The sequence below is a fragment of the Miniopterus natalensis genome, chromosome 16, assembly GCF_054644295.1.
Source record: "Miniopterus natalensis isolate mMinNat1 chromosome 16, mMinNat1.hap1, whole genome shotgun sequence".
Classification (NCBI taxonomy): Eukaryota; Metazoa; Chordata; class Mammalia; order Chiroptera; family Miniopteridae; genus Miniopterus; species Miniopterus natalensis.
In genome coordinates this window covers 12,721,012-12,739,232 of record NC_142096.1, presented here as the reverse complement: position 1 = coordinate 12,739,232, position 18,221 = coordinate 12,721,012, and the positions used below count along the sequence as shown (strand labels likewise).

The following is an 18,221-nucleotide window of genomic DNA, read 5'->3' as shown; positions in this document are numbered from 1 at the left end:
CATCAGCAATTGCAAGATCATAATTAGTTTAGCTGACGAGGGCCTCTGATAGCACTTGCATCTGGATGGAAAAATTACCCTATAGGGAACTGGCTGCTCACCAGGTCTTTTTAGTGATACATTGTGAAACACCCGATGAATCAAATGCCCTTTCAATGCCAAGAAAGTGTTCCAGTCTTGAAGCCAAAATTATGTCTGCAGAAAGCTTTCCATTTGAAATGTATCAGAGTACAATTATAACCATTGTATTTTCTTGGCAGAGATACCACTCGTCTACAGTATGGACTCAAGTTAAATAAATTGCCTAAATTTTATGAATCCCTGAAATTTTGACTTTACACTGCTCTTAATTTTAAATTTATAACAAAATTGGGTTGCAGCAAGACTTTTTTCCACTCCTTATCTAACGTGCATATTTTATCATTAAGGGCTTTGCTTCGTAGAGAAGGGAGGGCCGAGCTGCAATTCAGGCTGCCTTTTTTTGCAGCAAGAGAATTCCATTTCCTGCCTGTTAGTATTTGCGCCTACAAACACAGCCTGACTTTTGTTTCAGCGAGAGGTTTAATGGAATCATTACTTGATAGCAAGAATGGAACAATCAATACTAATTATCTACTTTTAAGTATCCTTAGATTATTTTTGAATCTGGCGATAACAGAACTCGGCCCACTAAACATCAATTTGTGTTCGGAAATGCTTGTGATTTCCAAGACTGGGTCAAGTAAAATAATTAAATCGCCATCGATGGGACTGTGTGGTCTGGCTTAAGCAGGCTCCTCATCAGGGTTCTCATTACTTCTAGTTGCCTGAAGTTTTCTGCCGGTTCTCCCAGCTTTGGGAAATAGAGGGTGTCCTCTTTCAGGTTTTACGATGACAAACCAAAGAGCTGAACTGAGCGTCTTACATTCTCGTGAACTTATATCACATGAATGACACAGAGTGAGACGCAGGCCGGGAATCATTTTAAGTGGCGTACGCGGTGCTTCACTCCAAGCTTGACTGGATTTTAGAGCTCAGGTGGCATGCGCCGCTCCTTTGCCAAAGTGTATTAAACCCCTTACCACGTTCTGCCTCCTGACTTTTGTTCTGACGCTTTTCAAAGGTATATTTTCAGGTTCGGCCTCTAGGAGCCATCATTAAGGGCACAAAACCCAAAGTTCAAAAAGTGACAGCGGCTTCTGTGAGAAGCCTTTGGTGTGGCCCACACCTCATCCATCACTGTAGGGTTAATTATAATGAAAATCAGCGGGGCCTATTAAGCACAATTGAACCTGACCTCATTACGGGCAGTGTGGTTTTCTACTGTCATTGTTGCCGGCCCGAGACAAAGCTCCCGGCTCGATTTGGTCCAACTCCAGTGACCATGTGACTCACCTCTGACCTTGTGTTTTTTTTCCCTGTTTCAGAGGCGTAGAGGCTCGGGTGTTTTTTGTGCCAATTGCTTGACCACAAAGACCTCTCTCTGGCGAAAGAATGCAAATGGCGGATATGTGTGCAACGCGTGTGGCCTGTACCAGAAGCTCCACTCGGTAAGAACCTGTCAGCCTGCCGGGAAACGCCTGAGCGAGCGCCTGCGGTGCGGTGCGGTGCGGTGCGGGCCCTCCCTGGCTCGCGGTGCCCGGCCCGCAGTCCCACGCCTGTGACTTGGGGGGAGAGGGCCGTAGGCGCTCTGGGGAGATGCCTCCGAGATCCTTAGTAACGCTTTCTGCTCCTTTTGGTACAAAAAGGGGAAAAGGATCGATTTCTGGGCATTTCACCTAACAGGCACTTGAGCGAATGGCTGTCTGAATTGGCCGAACTTCATTTAGGTAGAAAGACAACCTCCTTAAAAGTTCAAAAAATACATAAGAAGTTATTTTTTTTAAAGAGGACTCTCCCATGGCCAGTGTACAATAGAGAGCAGAGAAAGAAAGCTCATTTTCCTGTTTACCTTTGCAAATTTGCAAGTGTCATCTTGGCTGCTTTGGGGGCTGGAGGTGGCACCTTGAAAAGAGCGGCTCTGAGCTGGAACCCGAAAATGCCAGGTGACTGCAGCACATTGGGTGCATAGTTAGGTGAGGCATCCGGGCCCGAACAGCACACATCCCTGTAGCTAAGGTGCAAGTGGTGCTTTGTGTTTTAAGATCTCTAGCTGGCTTCTTTCTGTGGTACCGGAGGACTTCCAGTAATTCCTTTCCAGTTTTTAGCTAGAGTCCTATAACAAAATTGAGACTTACAGATTCCCCCATCTGTATATGCGTTTGACTTCTTGAAGGATTTTTTTTTTCTAGTTCGGAAAGTTTATCTGCTGACAAGAGCTGCCTTTAAAAATAGGAAGCCTCTATTTAGTAAACAGAAGTCTTTTTCCCTGTGCCTTTTTCATTTTGTTTGGCATTTTACTGTGGCTCTTAGCAGAGCCAGTGGTAGGTTACAGCAGGGGATATGATTTTAGACAAAATGTCCTCATCAGTGGACCATTGGAAGCCCTCTTTAAAAAATAGATGCTGCCAACTATACTAATTAGTGGTAAACTGTGAAAACCTTAGCATGTAGCTAAGAGAAAGGTTTTTCCCACCACCTTACTTTTTTTGAACCTTCACCGTTTAATGAGTACTGACATTAATGATTTTAATTGAACTCTGGCCAATCATAGGCCAGGAATTAATTAAGCTGCTGCCTTCCAGCTTATGATCACTTAACTGTGATATAAACTAAACTCTTCTTTTTACAGTTCCTTTTATATTCATCTCTCCAGAGGTGAGATGTGTTCAGTTTCGAGTTTTTCTAAATCAGGAACTTAAATACATAAAGGTGATGCTCACATTTCACGTAAAGACTGCCACAAAAGTTGTGAAAGTTTAAGAAAGGCATTAATGCAAAATGTCTGGCTTCTTTATAAGATAGAGATTAAGTGCTGCATATTTTCAGAATACAAATATGAAATGCTGAAGAAAATAAATGAACATAGCATATCCAAGGGATGTGTCATTTTTATTCTGAAACCAATAATTGAATTGTCAATAACACGTCTGTTATCTTTCTTCCCTTCAAAATACCTTCACGACACGAGAAATACTCCAAAAAGGATTTATATTTATGCTTTATTTAATATGTAAAAGACACTCTCTTGCATTAAGATTCATCCTTTCTAGGAAAAATTCACAAATTACATACTGTATAGATTCATATTTCATGTGGAAATTAGTTCCTGATTTCAGTAAGCTTTTAGAAAAATTAGATTTTAGCCTATTAAAGGTTCATCTAAATTTTTAATCTGTAAATAGGCATTAATTTATTAAACTTATTCTTTTGATTTTTGTAAATCAAAGTTAGAGCTCTTAAGTTTTTATAATAGTCTTATCTATGGATTTCAGTCATAAAATATACATACCTGTTGAACATATCCATAAATACCAATCATATAATGCTTAAGCCAGATATAATACTCAAGCTGAGTAAAAGGCAGCTTTCAATTTAAGTACAGAGAAGTAGGGTTAGAATGAGAGATCGGATACAAATATTTGAACCAAGGCTACAAATGAATTTATATTTTCAACATAAAACAAATGCTTCACCTGTCAACAAGTACCATCTTCCCTACTGAATATAAAATGTTATTCAAGGGAGAGAAATAAAATTGAGAGGTTGAAAAAAAACTTCCAGTGATACGGCTTTGATTACTTGAAATCATGATTCTGCCAGTTTGATTTTTTGTGTACTCTGATATTTAATACTTTATATTCACATTTGCAGTTATTTAGAATGTATGTATTAGTCAGCTCTGGCTGTGATAACAGAACACCACAGATGGGGTGGTTTAAACAACAGAAATATATTTTCCCACAGTTCTGGAGGCTGGGAGTCAGACCTAATGCCACATGGCTGGGTTCTGGTGCAAGCTCTCTCCCTGGCTTACAGAAGGCCACTTCCTCACTGCGTCCTGTTTAACCTGATTTAACACCTAAAGACCGTGCACTTTCCAGATACAGTCACGTAGTGGTTAGAGATTCCACACGTGAATTTGGGGAGGCACACAATTCAGTCGGTAGCAATGCATAAGTTTTGCACAGCTTTTATCAAAACCTGTCTCCCATGTTACGATGTTGACATCTTAGTGCATGACTCAGAAGTTGAGAAATATTTCAGAAGAATCACATTTCTTCAAGGAACTTTCTACATGGTTTTATCGCTAAATGATGCAATTCCAAAATTCATTGAGTTTGGAAAGCCGTTTGTAAGTAGATGAAAGTTTTCATTCCTCCCTGCAAAGATGGCCATGATTTAATTAGGCTAAGAAGAAAAAAAGAAAAAAAAAAGCACTTTGGTTTCTTCCTGCGGCCCTGCTTAGGGCAAAAGGAGGAGATTTAGTAAATCTGTACGGTAAAGCCTATCCTTGCTTTGAACTTAGGCATGGTTTCTGTCTGCGAGGAATTGTTAATGCATTTTAATGTATTTTTGTGTTTTCCTTTTATGTACTGTGTGTGCGCCCCCTGCAGACCCCCAGGCCTTTAAACATCATTAAACAAAACAACGGTGAGCAGATCATTAGGAGAAGAACCAGAAAGCGCCTCAACCCCGAAGCCCTCCCGGCCGAGCAGCTCGGCAAGCAGCAGAGGGCCGGCGGCGAGGAGCAGCTCAACGGGAGCCCCCTGGAGAGGAGGCCGGAGGACCACCTGCCCGAGAGCCACCAGAGAGAGATCCCGCTGCCCAGCCTGAGTAAATACGAAGCCCAGAGCTCCTTGACTAAAAGCCATTCAGCGCCGCAGCCAGTCCTGGTCAGCCAGACTCTGGACATTCACAAAAGGATGCAGCCTTTGCACATTCAGATAAAAAGTCCTCAGGAAAGCACTGGAGACCCAGGAAACAGCTCCTCCGTATCTGAAGGGAAAGGAAGCTCTGAGAGAGGCAGTCCCATAGAAAAGTACATGAGACCTGCAAAGCACCCAAATTATTCACCGCCGGGCAGCCCTATTGAGAAGTACCAGTACCCCCTTTTTGGACTCCCCTTTGTACATAATGACTTCCAGAGTGAAGCTGATTGGCTGCGGTTCTGGAGTAAATATAAGGTCTCCGTTCCTGGGAATCCGCACTACTTGAGTCATGTGCCTGGCCTACCAAATCCTTGCCAAAACTATGTGCCTTATCCCACCTTCAATCTGCCTCCTCATTTCTCAGCTGTTGGATCAGACAATGACATTCCTCTAGATTTGGCGATCAAGCATTCCAGACCTGGGCCAACTGCAAACGGTGCCTCCAAGGAGAAAACGAAGGCACCGTCAAGTGTAAAAAATGAAGGTCCCTTGAATGTAGTAAAAACAGAGAAAGTCGATAGAAGTACTCAAGATGAACTTTCAACAAAATGTGTGCACTGTGGCATTGTCTTTCTGGATGAAGTGATGTATGCCTTGCATATGAGTTGCCATGGTGACAGTGGACCTTTCCAGTGCAGCATATGCCAGCATCTTTGCACGGACAAATATGACTTCACAACTCATATCCAGAGAGGCCTGCATAGGAACAATGCACAAGCAGAAAAAAATGGAAAACCTAAAGAGTAAAACCTTAGCACTTAGCACAATTAAATAGAAATAGGTTTTCTTGATGGGAATTCAATAGCTTGTAATGTCTTATGAAGACCTATTAAAAAAAAAAATACTTCATAGAGCCTGCCTTATCCAACATGAAATTCCCTTCTCTTATTATTCTTTCTTTTGATGAGTAGGTTACCAAGATTAAAAAGTGAGACAAATGGTCAGTGAGAAGAAAAAAAAGGGGGGGGACAAGATGGTAACTAGTCACGTTCTAGAACCTAGTAACTCAAAACCGTCTTGGTGAATGTGTACGGTGGCAACGATCCATGAGAAGTTTCACCAGACTATAATTATTATGTTTGTAAAGAAAGAGATCAAAGCTGTCTACAATTTGAAAGGGTTTACATACCATGAGTCTAAAGCAGTATTGGGCTGGCCTTTGGCCCATTTGTTCAAAAACCCATAAAATGTTGCCTAAATTTAGAAATATCATGATATCCTAGGCAGAGGAGGAGAAACCTAATCTCCAGGGCAGTGAAAGGAAAATGGTGCCCTCTTACATCAGTCTCCTCTCGTTGACCACGTTTCAGATTTAGACCTAGAAATGTGAGCTGTGGTTAGGCTTGGTGAGGGATCGGCAAGAATGTGACAGATGGTGGCACAATGTTTTTGGCCTGCCCTGCCTGTATATACACATGCACACCCTCTCTGATACTTCTGTCCTTTAGATGTTCGAATACTCCTTTCGAAAGTAGTCCTTTTGTTCGCAATTTAGGTTCATTTTGTCCAAATATATATGCATTTTTTAAAACCAATGTCCTCAGTGCTTATGTAGTAATTTTATTTTAGCCAGATATTTCTTTCTTGTATGCGATAAACCAGTGTGGATTTGTTTTTGAAGCCTCCTCTTGGTCACTAATCTCACTTGGCACATGATAACTAAAGGGATCCCCTCAGTTCAAAAGACTAGATGGATGCAAAAGTTCAGACCATGGGCTTAATTTGTTTAGAACACATGGTATTTCTCCACAAGGTAACCTGCTGTATTTATTTATTTTCTTTTGGTTAAATGTAATTTCCAAACTTTGTGGTCAGGCAGCGTCTAAAGTTACGTTACCACAGACTGACGGTGTGAGTACCAATCAATCCCTTCATTAGAGTTATGCAGGTTTAGTTAAGTAGCATTAAATAGGATTCTTAGAAGTATGTCTTCATATTTCCTTTAATACTTAAGGCTTTGTAAAACTATCCATGAAGGGAACGCTCCTCAGCATAACTGCTCAGGGAAATAGGGCTAAATAACTGAACATTAAATAATTGGTTAAAGGTGCTGTTAGTCGAGCCTCAATGCTTGCTACAAGGATGTATGTACAAGGACTGACTTTAATAATTTGCATTATATTGTCCCAACCAGTAGTTTATTTTTTGCCACGGAGATGTAGAAGATATTACAAGCTACTGGATGCACTGTCAGATTAACTTATTTCATTAAAGAAGTTGGGAGAACAAATAGGAAAAAAAAAACTTATTTTTCTAGTAAATATTAATGTATTACATTTCAAATAATGGTGCCTGACATATTGAATAATTATTTTCTACAGTGTACGTATGCAACAAAGATATTCCATCATGCATTAGAGTCAGTTCTGGCTCTGCCTAGCTGTTTACATTTGCAAATGTAGCAAACAAGGTAATGAAGCAACTATTTCTATTGCGGTAGATATCTTTTTGTGTGTGTGTGTGTGTGTGTATGTGTGTGTGCGCATTAAAATTGTAAACGGTAACATGAAACAAATGAAAGTTCTTGATATAATGGTATGGAAAACAAGAAGGAAATGAAAATATTTTTATGCCTACTTAGGAAAAAAAAGGGTAGTACTATTCATTCCAAGTACTTTTTTTTTTTTTTTTAATTTTTAAGCTCTTAACTCACATTGTTATGCTTAAAATGATAAACATATATCCTCTTTTTATTGCTTTGTCGATGTTTCAGATGAAACATTTCAGAAGTTATTTTGATGAGCGCTGCTGGACTCCGCAGCACTGATGTTTTTATTGCCTTCTGTAGTCGCGTTTGCACTCCGTTTTTTACATTAACTCGCAGTTGCTTCGTATCGTTGCGTTTCGTTGCGTTTCGTTGCATTTTGGGTTTCCCTTTTTCACAGCGCCAGGCCTTCGGTTCTTACCGCTGGATGGCAGGTGGAGCTCAGCCAGCTCGTGACCGTTGTAGGGAATGAGGTTACGCGTGTCTTCCTGATGTCCTGTTGTCGTTTCCATTCTCGCATTTTCGTTTTCATGTAAAAAGAGAGAGACAGAGACGGAGAGAAAGAAATCAGGACTAAGCCTTCTGCTTCAGCTTCATTGGTAAAGGGCTCTATTCTGATCTCACCTGTCGCGTGGCTCTGACATTCACAGACACTGAAATAGAGGTGGGACGAGGCGCCTCGGCCTTCAGGCGACGCGATGTGATGTATCTTTCTTAGGAATTGAATGAACGCATCTCCAGTGTACAGGCAGACTTGAGAGGTGGCAAGTAAAGATCTGAAAAGGAGATTTCCCAAACCATAACCCAGTATTTAGTTTTCTTAGTGAAAAGACTGGTAGCAAAGTGCTCTCTGGCGAACCTCCAGCAACATTCTGTGTGGACTGCTCAAATCAGCAAAATACCAGCAGTTTGGTTAAGTTTGGCAATATTTACAGGTATGGCTTTTGGGGTAAAACAGCTCCATCAGCCGTTTCTTCAGTATGTCAGACACAAATAGGTTCTTCACTTTTGGCATGTACGCCTCTTTATTTTCATGTGATCTTTTTTTCCTTAGACTTGGTAGTAATGTTTAGCATTGGAAAATACATATCACTATTCTTGGAATATTTATGATCAATCTACTTTCGGTAGAATATTCTTGAATAGCATCGACATGCTAGATCCTATTTCTTTATTATTGATTATTTTATTTTCATTTTTGGTTTTGTCGTGATACATATTTCGATGGAGAAGAGGGTGGGCTTTTCTAAAATGATGAAAATCTATCGTGACACTAAAATACCCCTAATTTTTTGATTTCTGAAAGCCTTTGTTCCATCTTTCAAAATATACAACAAAAAATGATTAGTTGTTACTTTATTTGGTTTTTACTTTATTTGGTTTTAAGATGTCATTTTGTCTTACGTGGTGATTTTTAAATGAGCTATTTAGGTACTTAATTTTTTTTTTTTGAGGACTTTCAAGATGATTTAGGAATTTCCCCTCTTGGAAAAGGCTTCCCTTATGATGAAAACTATATGCCAGCTAAAATTGTATGCCATTTAAAAACTAAGTCTCTTAAAATTCCTTGTCTCTATTCCGAATGACCTTTGGATCAAACTTCAGGCCAGGACCAGCTCATACATTTTCACTCTCCCTTTCCTCACCCTTTCTCCCTTCATCTCTCACCCACAGACTCATAATGTTGTTGGGGATAAAAAACCATAAAGAGCCGGCCCACCTCACAAGGTTGTGGATTGAGAGACACTACACGACTCTTAAGTGATGAGAAAATGATGGAGCTCTAAACGTTCACACGTTAACTCTGTAGTTCGAAAGGGAAAGAGTGTGCCCTTCTTTCCACGTGACATATTGAGATGTTCTTTAAAAAAAAAATCAGCTTTGAAGTTAGTGATGTTTTGTTCTAAACTGTTCTCTTTTAGTAAAGGTAGATTTTAGAAAACAAGCATGGGGATTCTTTTCTAAGATAATATTAATAATAAGAAAAAAGTGATTATCATTAACAGCTCTTTGTGGAAGCCTGTGGTAGCACATTATGGTTGCACATGTGCACATAATCTATTATGATCCAATGCAAATACAGCTCCAAAAATATTAAATGTATATATATATATTGAAATGCCTGAGGATAGACGGTTTTCTTAATAAATGGAAGAGTATGGATACTGCTATCAAAAGAATGATTAGCCTCCTGCTGTGTGGCTGCAAAACATCACAAGGTGACTTGTCCTGAGACCTCTGGACTGCCTGCCTGTTTAGTGAACAGTAACCCAACTTGGAGGGGGAATGTCTGTCACCCATCGGTGGAAGCGTGGAGCAGAGAAGCTGGTCTTGAGCTTCTGGGCTGTATGCCAGCCTTTTGCCTAAAGTTTACATGAGCTCACAGCTTCCTGTCTTTAGGTTGAGGGCCATGGCAGAAAACGCAAGACATCTTTGGTGAACAAGTAGGTAAAAGCTTGCCCTCCTAGATCACAGGAGGAAACCGAGGAATTGAAATCCAACCTGAACATGGAACTAAATACGCTAACCAAAGGTAGGTACTCGTAGGTGGGATTCTGTCAGCAGACATCTGTCCATTGAAAGGATAGAAAGACCTTGAAGGGCTGCGTTGTTTTCCCAAAGAAAGACTTGGCCAAGGGCAGAAGGCACGGCTTCTTTGAAGAGCGCTTCCTTTTGGTTTTCCGATTACTCTTCCATAGACAGTGGACTCATGTGTTCCTGGTAGCGGTGCAATGGTTTAGAAAGTACCCACGGTTATTTGCAGTAATTAGGACCTCCGGAAGATGCTAGGGCAGAAGCGTGCGAGTCAGGGATGAAGGAAATGTGAAATTCAGCGTTGACCCGCACGCGGGAACTGGAGCGTCTATGCTCACGTGCTGTTCTCTGGAAGGAAAGGTAGAGCTGAGCTTCGCTCCGTCCTGCACCAGGGAAGAGCAAGGGTAACTGTACCTGCAAATAACGTGTAGCCTTCCTCGGAGAAAATGGTCCTTCAAGATCCAGAAGTCCCAAAACTGTATTCTGATTTTACCCCTGGTTGTCTTTTCATTATATGACCTGCAGCAAATCACTTTTTCTTTTTGTGCCTCAGGTTCCTCACCTGTAAAATGGAAAAAATATATTAATAATAATAATATTAATAATAATAATAATGGTAATGTAGTACTTGTTTGTAAAGCACTTTGAGATCCTTGGTTGAAAGGCACCATGGGAGTGCCAAGTATTATTATATGGCCAAGGGGCTTATTTAAACTCTCAGTTCCCAAGGGCCAGGAAAGTTTGGGGTCATTTGTGTTAGAGATGAGCTGTAAATACCATAACTAGACAGCCTATAGTGTTGGCTATGAAGAGGCAAAACTATTACAAGGCTGATAAAACTATAGTTTTTTAATGGCTACCAAGGCAGATATCACAATAAGAAATGCCAAATTCCTTAGGGTGGACAATTGGACCACATGGATAAGTTGGGGGGTGGGATGGGAGTGGGAAACATCTCAAAATGCCAATGTAAAATTAACTTACAGCAATATTCACCAGCAGAAAATGTCTTTCATATGGAATGATTTCATGTTGCTAAGAAAAAATTCAATTTGTAGTCCTGATTTGAATATTAGAATGTTGGCTATAATAGTTCTGTTCTTACAACACATGGAATTTTTCTTTTGTTTTATTTAATTTTGTTTTCATAGTGCATGTTCATTTCTACTCACAAACATGTTCTTGGTGTATTTCTTATGCAAACAATCTTCAGGCAGCAAAGATGTCTGTTACATCTAAACTTGAATAATAAAGTTTTACCACCAGTTATACATAATGGCGTTGGTATGGTTTATATGGATTCACTTTCATCTATGTCGTGATAGGAAATACACACCATTGTAACATATAGACAGGCTCTGATGAGTTGAGATGGTGAAGTCAAATAACCATTTAAAAAATATGACTAAGATTGGAAAAGCCTGGCTTCTCTCAACTTGTTTTGTTTTGCTTTGCTTTTTTCCCCCTTATAACCAGTCAATCTCTTATTGATAGATTTTGTGTAAAAAAAATTATACTAGTTTCTTTAGGAAGATTAACAATAAAACTTGTGTTTATTTCAAAAACATTTATTGAGTATCAAGTATTGAGTGTTGAGTACTGGGTAATGATTGTTACAATATGTAAAAACTCCAGCTATTGAAGTTGAACCTCGATTCAATTCAGTATACCCGTATGGATATGATGTGAAGACCCTGATAAGTCATTTCAAGAAGTTTATATTACTATATCACATGCCTTGTTGGTTTGCTTAAAATGAAATTAATCAGAGGAGGGTTCCTGAAGGATTATTATGAAAGAGGGAAGAGGCAGAAGAAATCTAGATAGGAAGACCTGAGAAGACCTCACCCAAGTGTTTTTTAACCAGCAAGAAAAACAAAAAGTTCAGGACATAACGTATATAAATAACTCATGGCTTCAGAATATTTGTAAAATTTCAAACGAATTAGTATCGACCCTCCTCCCACAACCTTCACTTCTCATTTTTGTGAACCTAAATGAACAAATCCTGTCCTTATTTTTTCTAGCTCTTTCTCTTCTCCCTTGTTTTGCAGAGGGGAGGCTTTGAGGGCCTTCCATATGGTAATAAGCTTGTTTCAAAGCTGGAGGCAACATTCTGTAGATAAAAGTGTAATAATAACAATGTGATGAATTTTTTTCCTTATATAGACTCTAATTCTTGTATCAGGGACCACTTTTTAGATAAAGTTGAATATACTCTGTTCTCACCCTGGACTGTCAGCATCCCATTTAAGGGGAAATATGAGACCATCAGCTATTGACCATTGACCGTTGTTGAGGGGAGAGGAGCGAGCTGGCACTGTCACCTCTCCTCACCTTTTGCTCTCCCACTGAGGGTGGAGCAGGATTCAGAAACTCAGCTGTACAGAGGAGCGGCGCGAAGCCTGTGTGGGTGAGGGCCCTGGGTGGAGCCTTCGGGGGGTGGAGGGCTGTGCAAAGGAAGCCTTTCTTTGGCTGGAAGGCTATTGCCAAGCTGACTTGTGTTCCCAGATTTTCAGTTTTCAAGAAAAATGGGACAAAGGGAATTTTATATGGAATCTAATTTTTAATGTCAGTGACTGCCTCAAAAAAAAAAAAAAATACTGCAAGCCAAACAAAACACTTGTTCAGGATAAATTCCACCCGTAGACGGGCCGACTGTGACCCCTGGACCTGGAACAATAGTGAACTCTGGTAACTGGCAGGGAGGAAACTGGGCAAAGGGCTGAGGTTAGCTGTGGTTCCTCTGGGTTTTGTCTCGGGTCCCAGTGCGTCTCTGGCTCTGCCAGAAGGTCCGAAAGCCCTGTGGCAGCACCACCTGCCTGATTCTTTCGGGGCCAAATTTGCTTCAGACGAAAAACCATTTACACACAGTAGAAATAGGCCCAATTTTTTGAACACCCTGCTAATTACTTTTTACTGTTGTTCCCCATCTTTGTAACCCCAAGTACAAGTTTTCTTTTTTTAACACACTGGTATGAGCAAAAGATATCTGAAAAACTATTAAAAGTTGCAAAAAATGTTCAGTCACGCCCAAGATGTCCTTATATCCATCTCCATGTCATATTTTAGAGTGAAACTAATGGGTAGAAAAGTAAAGCGTAACAGGTGGGAAGGGAGGGGCTTTTCATGTTATAGTTGGTCGTTTTAATAAAGAATCTTTTAAAATAGAAGTAAGTTTTATAATGACAATTAATTGCTAGTTTTATAATACTCGTCAATATGTTCAGGATGGCAGCAATCTGAAAGTCACCTTTCATAAGTACTGCAGTATTTGTATAGAATATATTACATGAGGTAACAACCCATTCTCCCAACTTCCTGCTCAATAACAGTGATGAACAATTAACAAATGCTAACTTTTTTCTTTGGGTATGCAGTAGAGACTGAAATAGCCAGGGTTATTAGAGAGAGAAATATAACAGAAATTTTTAATTATTTCAATACATGGTGAATTTCCCTGTTAAAACTGCATAAGCACTAAACTGTAAGCAATTTCCCAGGAATATTTATGAACTGAAATCCCACTAATACATCACAGACTTCTTAGAATATGTACCACCACTTATATGAAAGCAATGTCTGCCCTCATCTTGTCTAAACATCAGTCATTTTTTTGTGTATAATATACAACCAACAGTATTTTCATCCAAGTTTCCATTTCCTTGCATATTTTCTTTCTACATAGCATCTATTATTACCCAAGGAATTGACGTGTCCTACAAAGCTCAATTTGATATCATGATGATGGGTTTTGCTCCTATAATTTTATTTATTACAGTTGCCTTGATTTTTTTTCTCTGGAGAAATTATCACTGCCATTATTTTGTTCTTGGTGGTGACACACAGCACAAGCCCAGGCTTTGTGCATTTATTCAACTATACAAATTGAGTCTTTACTATGTGCCGGGCACTATTCCAGGTGTTTGGACTATCTTAATGAAAGAAAGCAGGCCCAAACTCCTGTTATTGAGAAGGGAGAGAGACAATATACATATGCAATAAACAAATATATGAGTAACATTTCTTGTTAGAAGATGATAAATGCTTTGGAGAAGAAATAAAGCAGAGTTAAGGGGAAAATAGGTGTCATACTAAATAGGCTAAACAGTGAAGTGTTCATTTGGGCCCAGACTTGAAGGAAGGACTGGCAGAGTGAACAACTGGTGCAAAAGCCCTAAGGTGAGAGAGTGTTCGTGGTAAGTTTGAGAAACAGCAAGGAGGCAATGTGGCTGGGACATGGTAAACCAGGGGAAGAGTGTTGAGAAATTCACTCAGACTAAAGCATGGAGGTGAGAGGAAACCAGATCGTGTAGGACATTATAGGCCCTTTCAAGGATTGTGTCTTTGTCTGGAGTGGGGAAGTATTTTAGTGTTTTGAGCAAAGGAGGGTTATTTGATTTATGTTTTAATGGGACCATTCTCTTCTGTGTTTGGAATAAATCAAAAGAGGTGATAGAAGGGTAGAAGCAAGGAAACCAGGTTGGGAATGAACTTAGCAATCTCTACAAGAGGTGAGAGGAGCAGAGAAGCAGTTAAAATTCCAGAGATCATTTTGAAAATACAGTAAACTAGATGACCTGAATATAGGGTGAGAGAGAGAAGAGTCGAAAATTAAGATTTTTGCTCCGAGCAACTAGCAAAAGAGATCGAATGGATCAGGTTTGGAGTGGGGAAGCAATGGAGTTAAATTTCGGAAAGCTACATTTAAGATCCAAATAGGTCAAGTAGACTTTTAGAACTATGTGTCAGGAGTTGGGAGTTGGATAACATTAACATATAGACTATTTAAAATCATGAGACTAGCTAAGAAAATCTACGGAGTGCAGGTTAGAGAAGAAAATACTCCCAGTATTTGAAATCCGGGAAATGAGGAGACATGAGCAACAGAAACCAAGGATGAAGGAAGGGCCTGTGAGGTAGAAGGAAAACCAAGAGAGTAAGATATCATGGAAACCAAGGAAAACAAAATTGTGTCATGAAGGAGAGAGGGATTGACCTTAGAGCATGCTGCTGATAGGTCAAGTAGGGTAAATACAGAGGATTGGTCATTAGCTTTAGCAACATGAAGGTCACCGGCAGGGTGGGCTATACAATTTATGGGACCCGGAGAAAACTGAACATTCAGGACCCCCTTGTCCAAACACTATGAATTTCAGGATGGAGTTCAGTGCCCTGTGTAGCTGCACAGATTGCATGCCCACGAAGCCGGCCTGGTCCACAGTGCCTTGACCAGAGCAGTTTCATTGGTGAGATGTGGAAGCCTGTTGGAATAAATGTAAGAGAGAATAAGAGGAGAGATTTGGAAAACTAACTATAGAAACAATTTGAGGAGCTTTGCTGTAAAGGGATCAGAAAAAAGGGGTGATTATTGGCACAAGGTGTTGAGTCAACAGCATTTTCATTCCGTTTTGTTTTCCGAATGTGAGAAATCACATGCTGCTTTGCAATGGAGGAGGCTGGCAGAGGGAGGGCCTTCATTCATCTTAAAAGAGAGGCGAGGAAATAGCTGGGGTGATGTTTTTTAATAGGTGAGTAGGTGAAAGGAAATAGGATTGTATGCCCAAGGGAGAGGTGACTAGAAATGAATAGTTCACATTCAGTTGCAGTTGGCAAAGCAGACTGTGTAGACACAGATGTTGGTACATGTGTGGATGCAATGGCAGAGTCCCCGAAAGCTCTATTCTCTGGATGAGATGTTTTTTCTTGAGGCACTGCTGTTTTGCTTATTACTCCATTCAGAACTCTCCTAAGCACTCCATCAGAGATGAGACTACGATTTACACATTAAATAAGCCAACATGGTTTTGTTATATCTCAGGGCATTTGGGTATTTGGATAAAGTCAGAAAACTCACTTGACTGAAGATGGTATTTGAATCTCCCTTTAAAAATTGCTTCTGCAAAAACCTGCCCCAATGTACTCACTTTGTTTAGTCAGTTCAAAAATATTTTTTCTCATTTTCTTAACTATTAAAGACTATTTTTTAAAAGACAGCATGCACTTTGCTATGCTAATATGGAGCACCACAGGAAGTAGCTTTCTTAGTTTCTCTTAGTAGGATGTTACACATTCCTGAAGATCCATCCAATAAAATGCAGGATTTTACTAACTTTTCCTTGTGAATGTGATTGCTTTTTTTGAGTGAATAAATTCATGTTTGTTGAGTACTGATTCTGGGCTCAAAACTATGCGAGAGTAGTAATAGACAGAGTTAAAATTTGGAGCAAACTCAGTTTTTCCACAAATGTACAGTTGATTAAGCTATAAGGTTGCTTAATTATAAATCTTTTCTCATTTCAAAATATTTTCTAAGCCTTTAGTTGTTGCATTTCATTTCATTATTCATTTTAATACCCTTAACAAATAATATTTCCATTATCTTAATAAAATTTTATTAATATTTTAGGAGAAACATCTATTATTTCCACTATGACTTTCAAAAATGAGCTCAGCTATTCAGTGAAAGGCTTTGGTTATTTGTTAACAGTACAACTTCTAAGTAACTACTTAGTCAACCGGATAACTTCTAAGAAAATAAGAAACAATATCTTGCCTTAGATATCTAATAAAATCAAAATCAAAACTGAAAATCCAAATGAAGTGAACTTCAGTGACCTACAGACATTTTAGAGAATGAAATTGCTTTAGTTTTCCTGCAGCGTATTGCTCTTTAACTTGTAATCCAGCAATTAGCCCGAGATATTTTATCAATGTTTTTGTTTTGTTTTTGTTTTTGCCAACAGCAGCTGTCTTGCTCTGTAATCCAGCAATCGCACTTCCTACATGCATGCAAGTCGCCTCACAGGCAGTGACAATTGTGTACCCTCATTGAAAAACACAATTAAAGTAGGTTGCCAAATACTCTGACGTTACTGACAGATGATGGCAATTAGGACTTCAGCATTCTCAAATTCAGTGGGGAATATTTTTCTCTGAATTGCTTGCAGTTTGCCCTGATTTCCTGGACAGTCTCATATTTAAAGACTTCAGTGAAGCTTTCCTGGATATCTTTGGTGGAAGTTGTCCACAGCAAAAGCATGGGGAAGCCTTTCTCATTTGATGCCTTTCAAACACTATATGGCCTTACCAGCATCTGAATGTCCCAGAGGAAAGAGATTATCATTTGCTTTTGAAGATGTTGGATTCTTGGTGATGCCCAGTTTTCTTTGTCACGTTAAACATTGTTTCACAAAACTAAAGTTTGGCACAAGTGAAACTTCTAGGAGCATTTTCTTTGATTCAAATCAAAGACCTTAACATCTTGACAAATTCTTAGTAGATATATTTTCATTTCAATTAAGGTTAACGATGAACACATCATTTTAACAAGGCACACTCCACACTGTCCCTTTCCCATTTACTCCAGACTCTCAAGTATGGGAGCCACTAAAATGTCCTTTCAGCCTTCCTGCCCTCAACCACTTTAACTTCAGAAACAAGGTAAAGCGCTTTAGAATTAGCAAGATTTGTCCTTTTTAAGACAAGCCCCAATATGCAGCTCTGTTGATAGTTAACTCAGTTATAGAATGTTCTCTTACAGGGAAATACATTTTTAATATTTCTTAAAGGTACAAACTCCCAGAGAAAAGAGTAGTGTCTGTGGGCACACAGTACTGTCCATGATGATTTTAGACTATTGATCATTTTAAGATTAAATAAGAAAATATAAATCAACATTTTTAGAAACATTAATACTTTGGATTATGTTTTACATTTATTTCATCTGAAAGGAAGACATGAACTATAACAACAACTAAGCTACAACCTTAAAAGCTTTTTAACATGCTAATTTCTATTTTGGGGACAATTTTTATGAAACCGTTGGAAAAGTTTTATAAACAGTTCCCATAATTTCAAAAACTTGAACGTTTAGGATCCAGTCAGCCACCAAAGAAATTCTTTATTTTCCTTTTTTAAAACTATTATCTTTCCCCTAAAGGCATATTTATTTACTGTGTTTATTAATAGAAATACATGGTAATACTTTGCATTTGGGCAGGTCAGTTTACACATAATTAGCCTTTTACCACTTACCAAACATGCAAAGTTTATAAAAGCAGACAAGCAGGGCAATCTACACAATCTTACTGTAAGCCAAAAAGCCAAGGCTGGCTGGCTCTTTAGGGCTTTAGTCCAGATTCTTTCATGCAAAGAATTGAACTCCACACCTAGGTACCTGTTAATTGTCCCTTTCCCATGATGACTAAAGCAATTTAGCCTTACCCACAAACATTTCCAGAAATTGGATCTTTATGCATGGTATTCCATGACAATGGGTTTGGTGGTAAATAAAATAGCTAAATCATTATTTCATTTTTAGATTGTCAAAACAGCTCTCAAAGTGATACAAACAGCCATGGCCAGTGTGCCTCGGTTTGCTGGGAATCATCCTGTGCACCAAAAGGTTG

General features: G+C 39.3%; 1 protein-coding gene across 6 annotated transcripts in view; it reads left to right on the top strand.

Moving 5' to 3' along the window:
• The window catches only part of TRPS1 (transcriptional repressor GATA binding 1), a 219,931-nt gene extending 208,554 nt beyond the window's left edge, over positions 1 to 11,377 (top strand). For all 6 annotated transcript variants that reach the window (XM_087825362.1, XM_087825364.1, XM_087825363.1 and 3 more), the window contains 2 exons: positions 1,407 to 1,529; positions 4,476 to 11,377. In XM_087825362.1, coding sequence (XP_087681488.1) covers positions 1,407 to 1,529; positions 4,476 to 5,537 — 1,185 coding nt within the window. In that variant the 3' untranslated portion in view covers positions 5,538 to 11,377. The remainder of the gene's footprint in view (positions 1 to 1,406; positions 1,530 to 4,475) is intronic.
• The last annotated feature ends 6,844 nt before the right edge of the window (positions 11,378 to 18,221 follow it).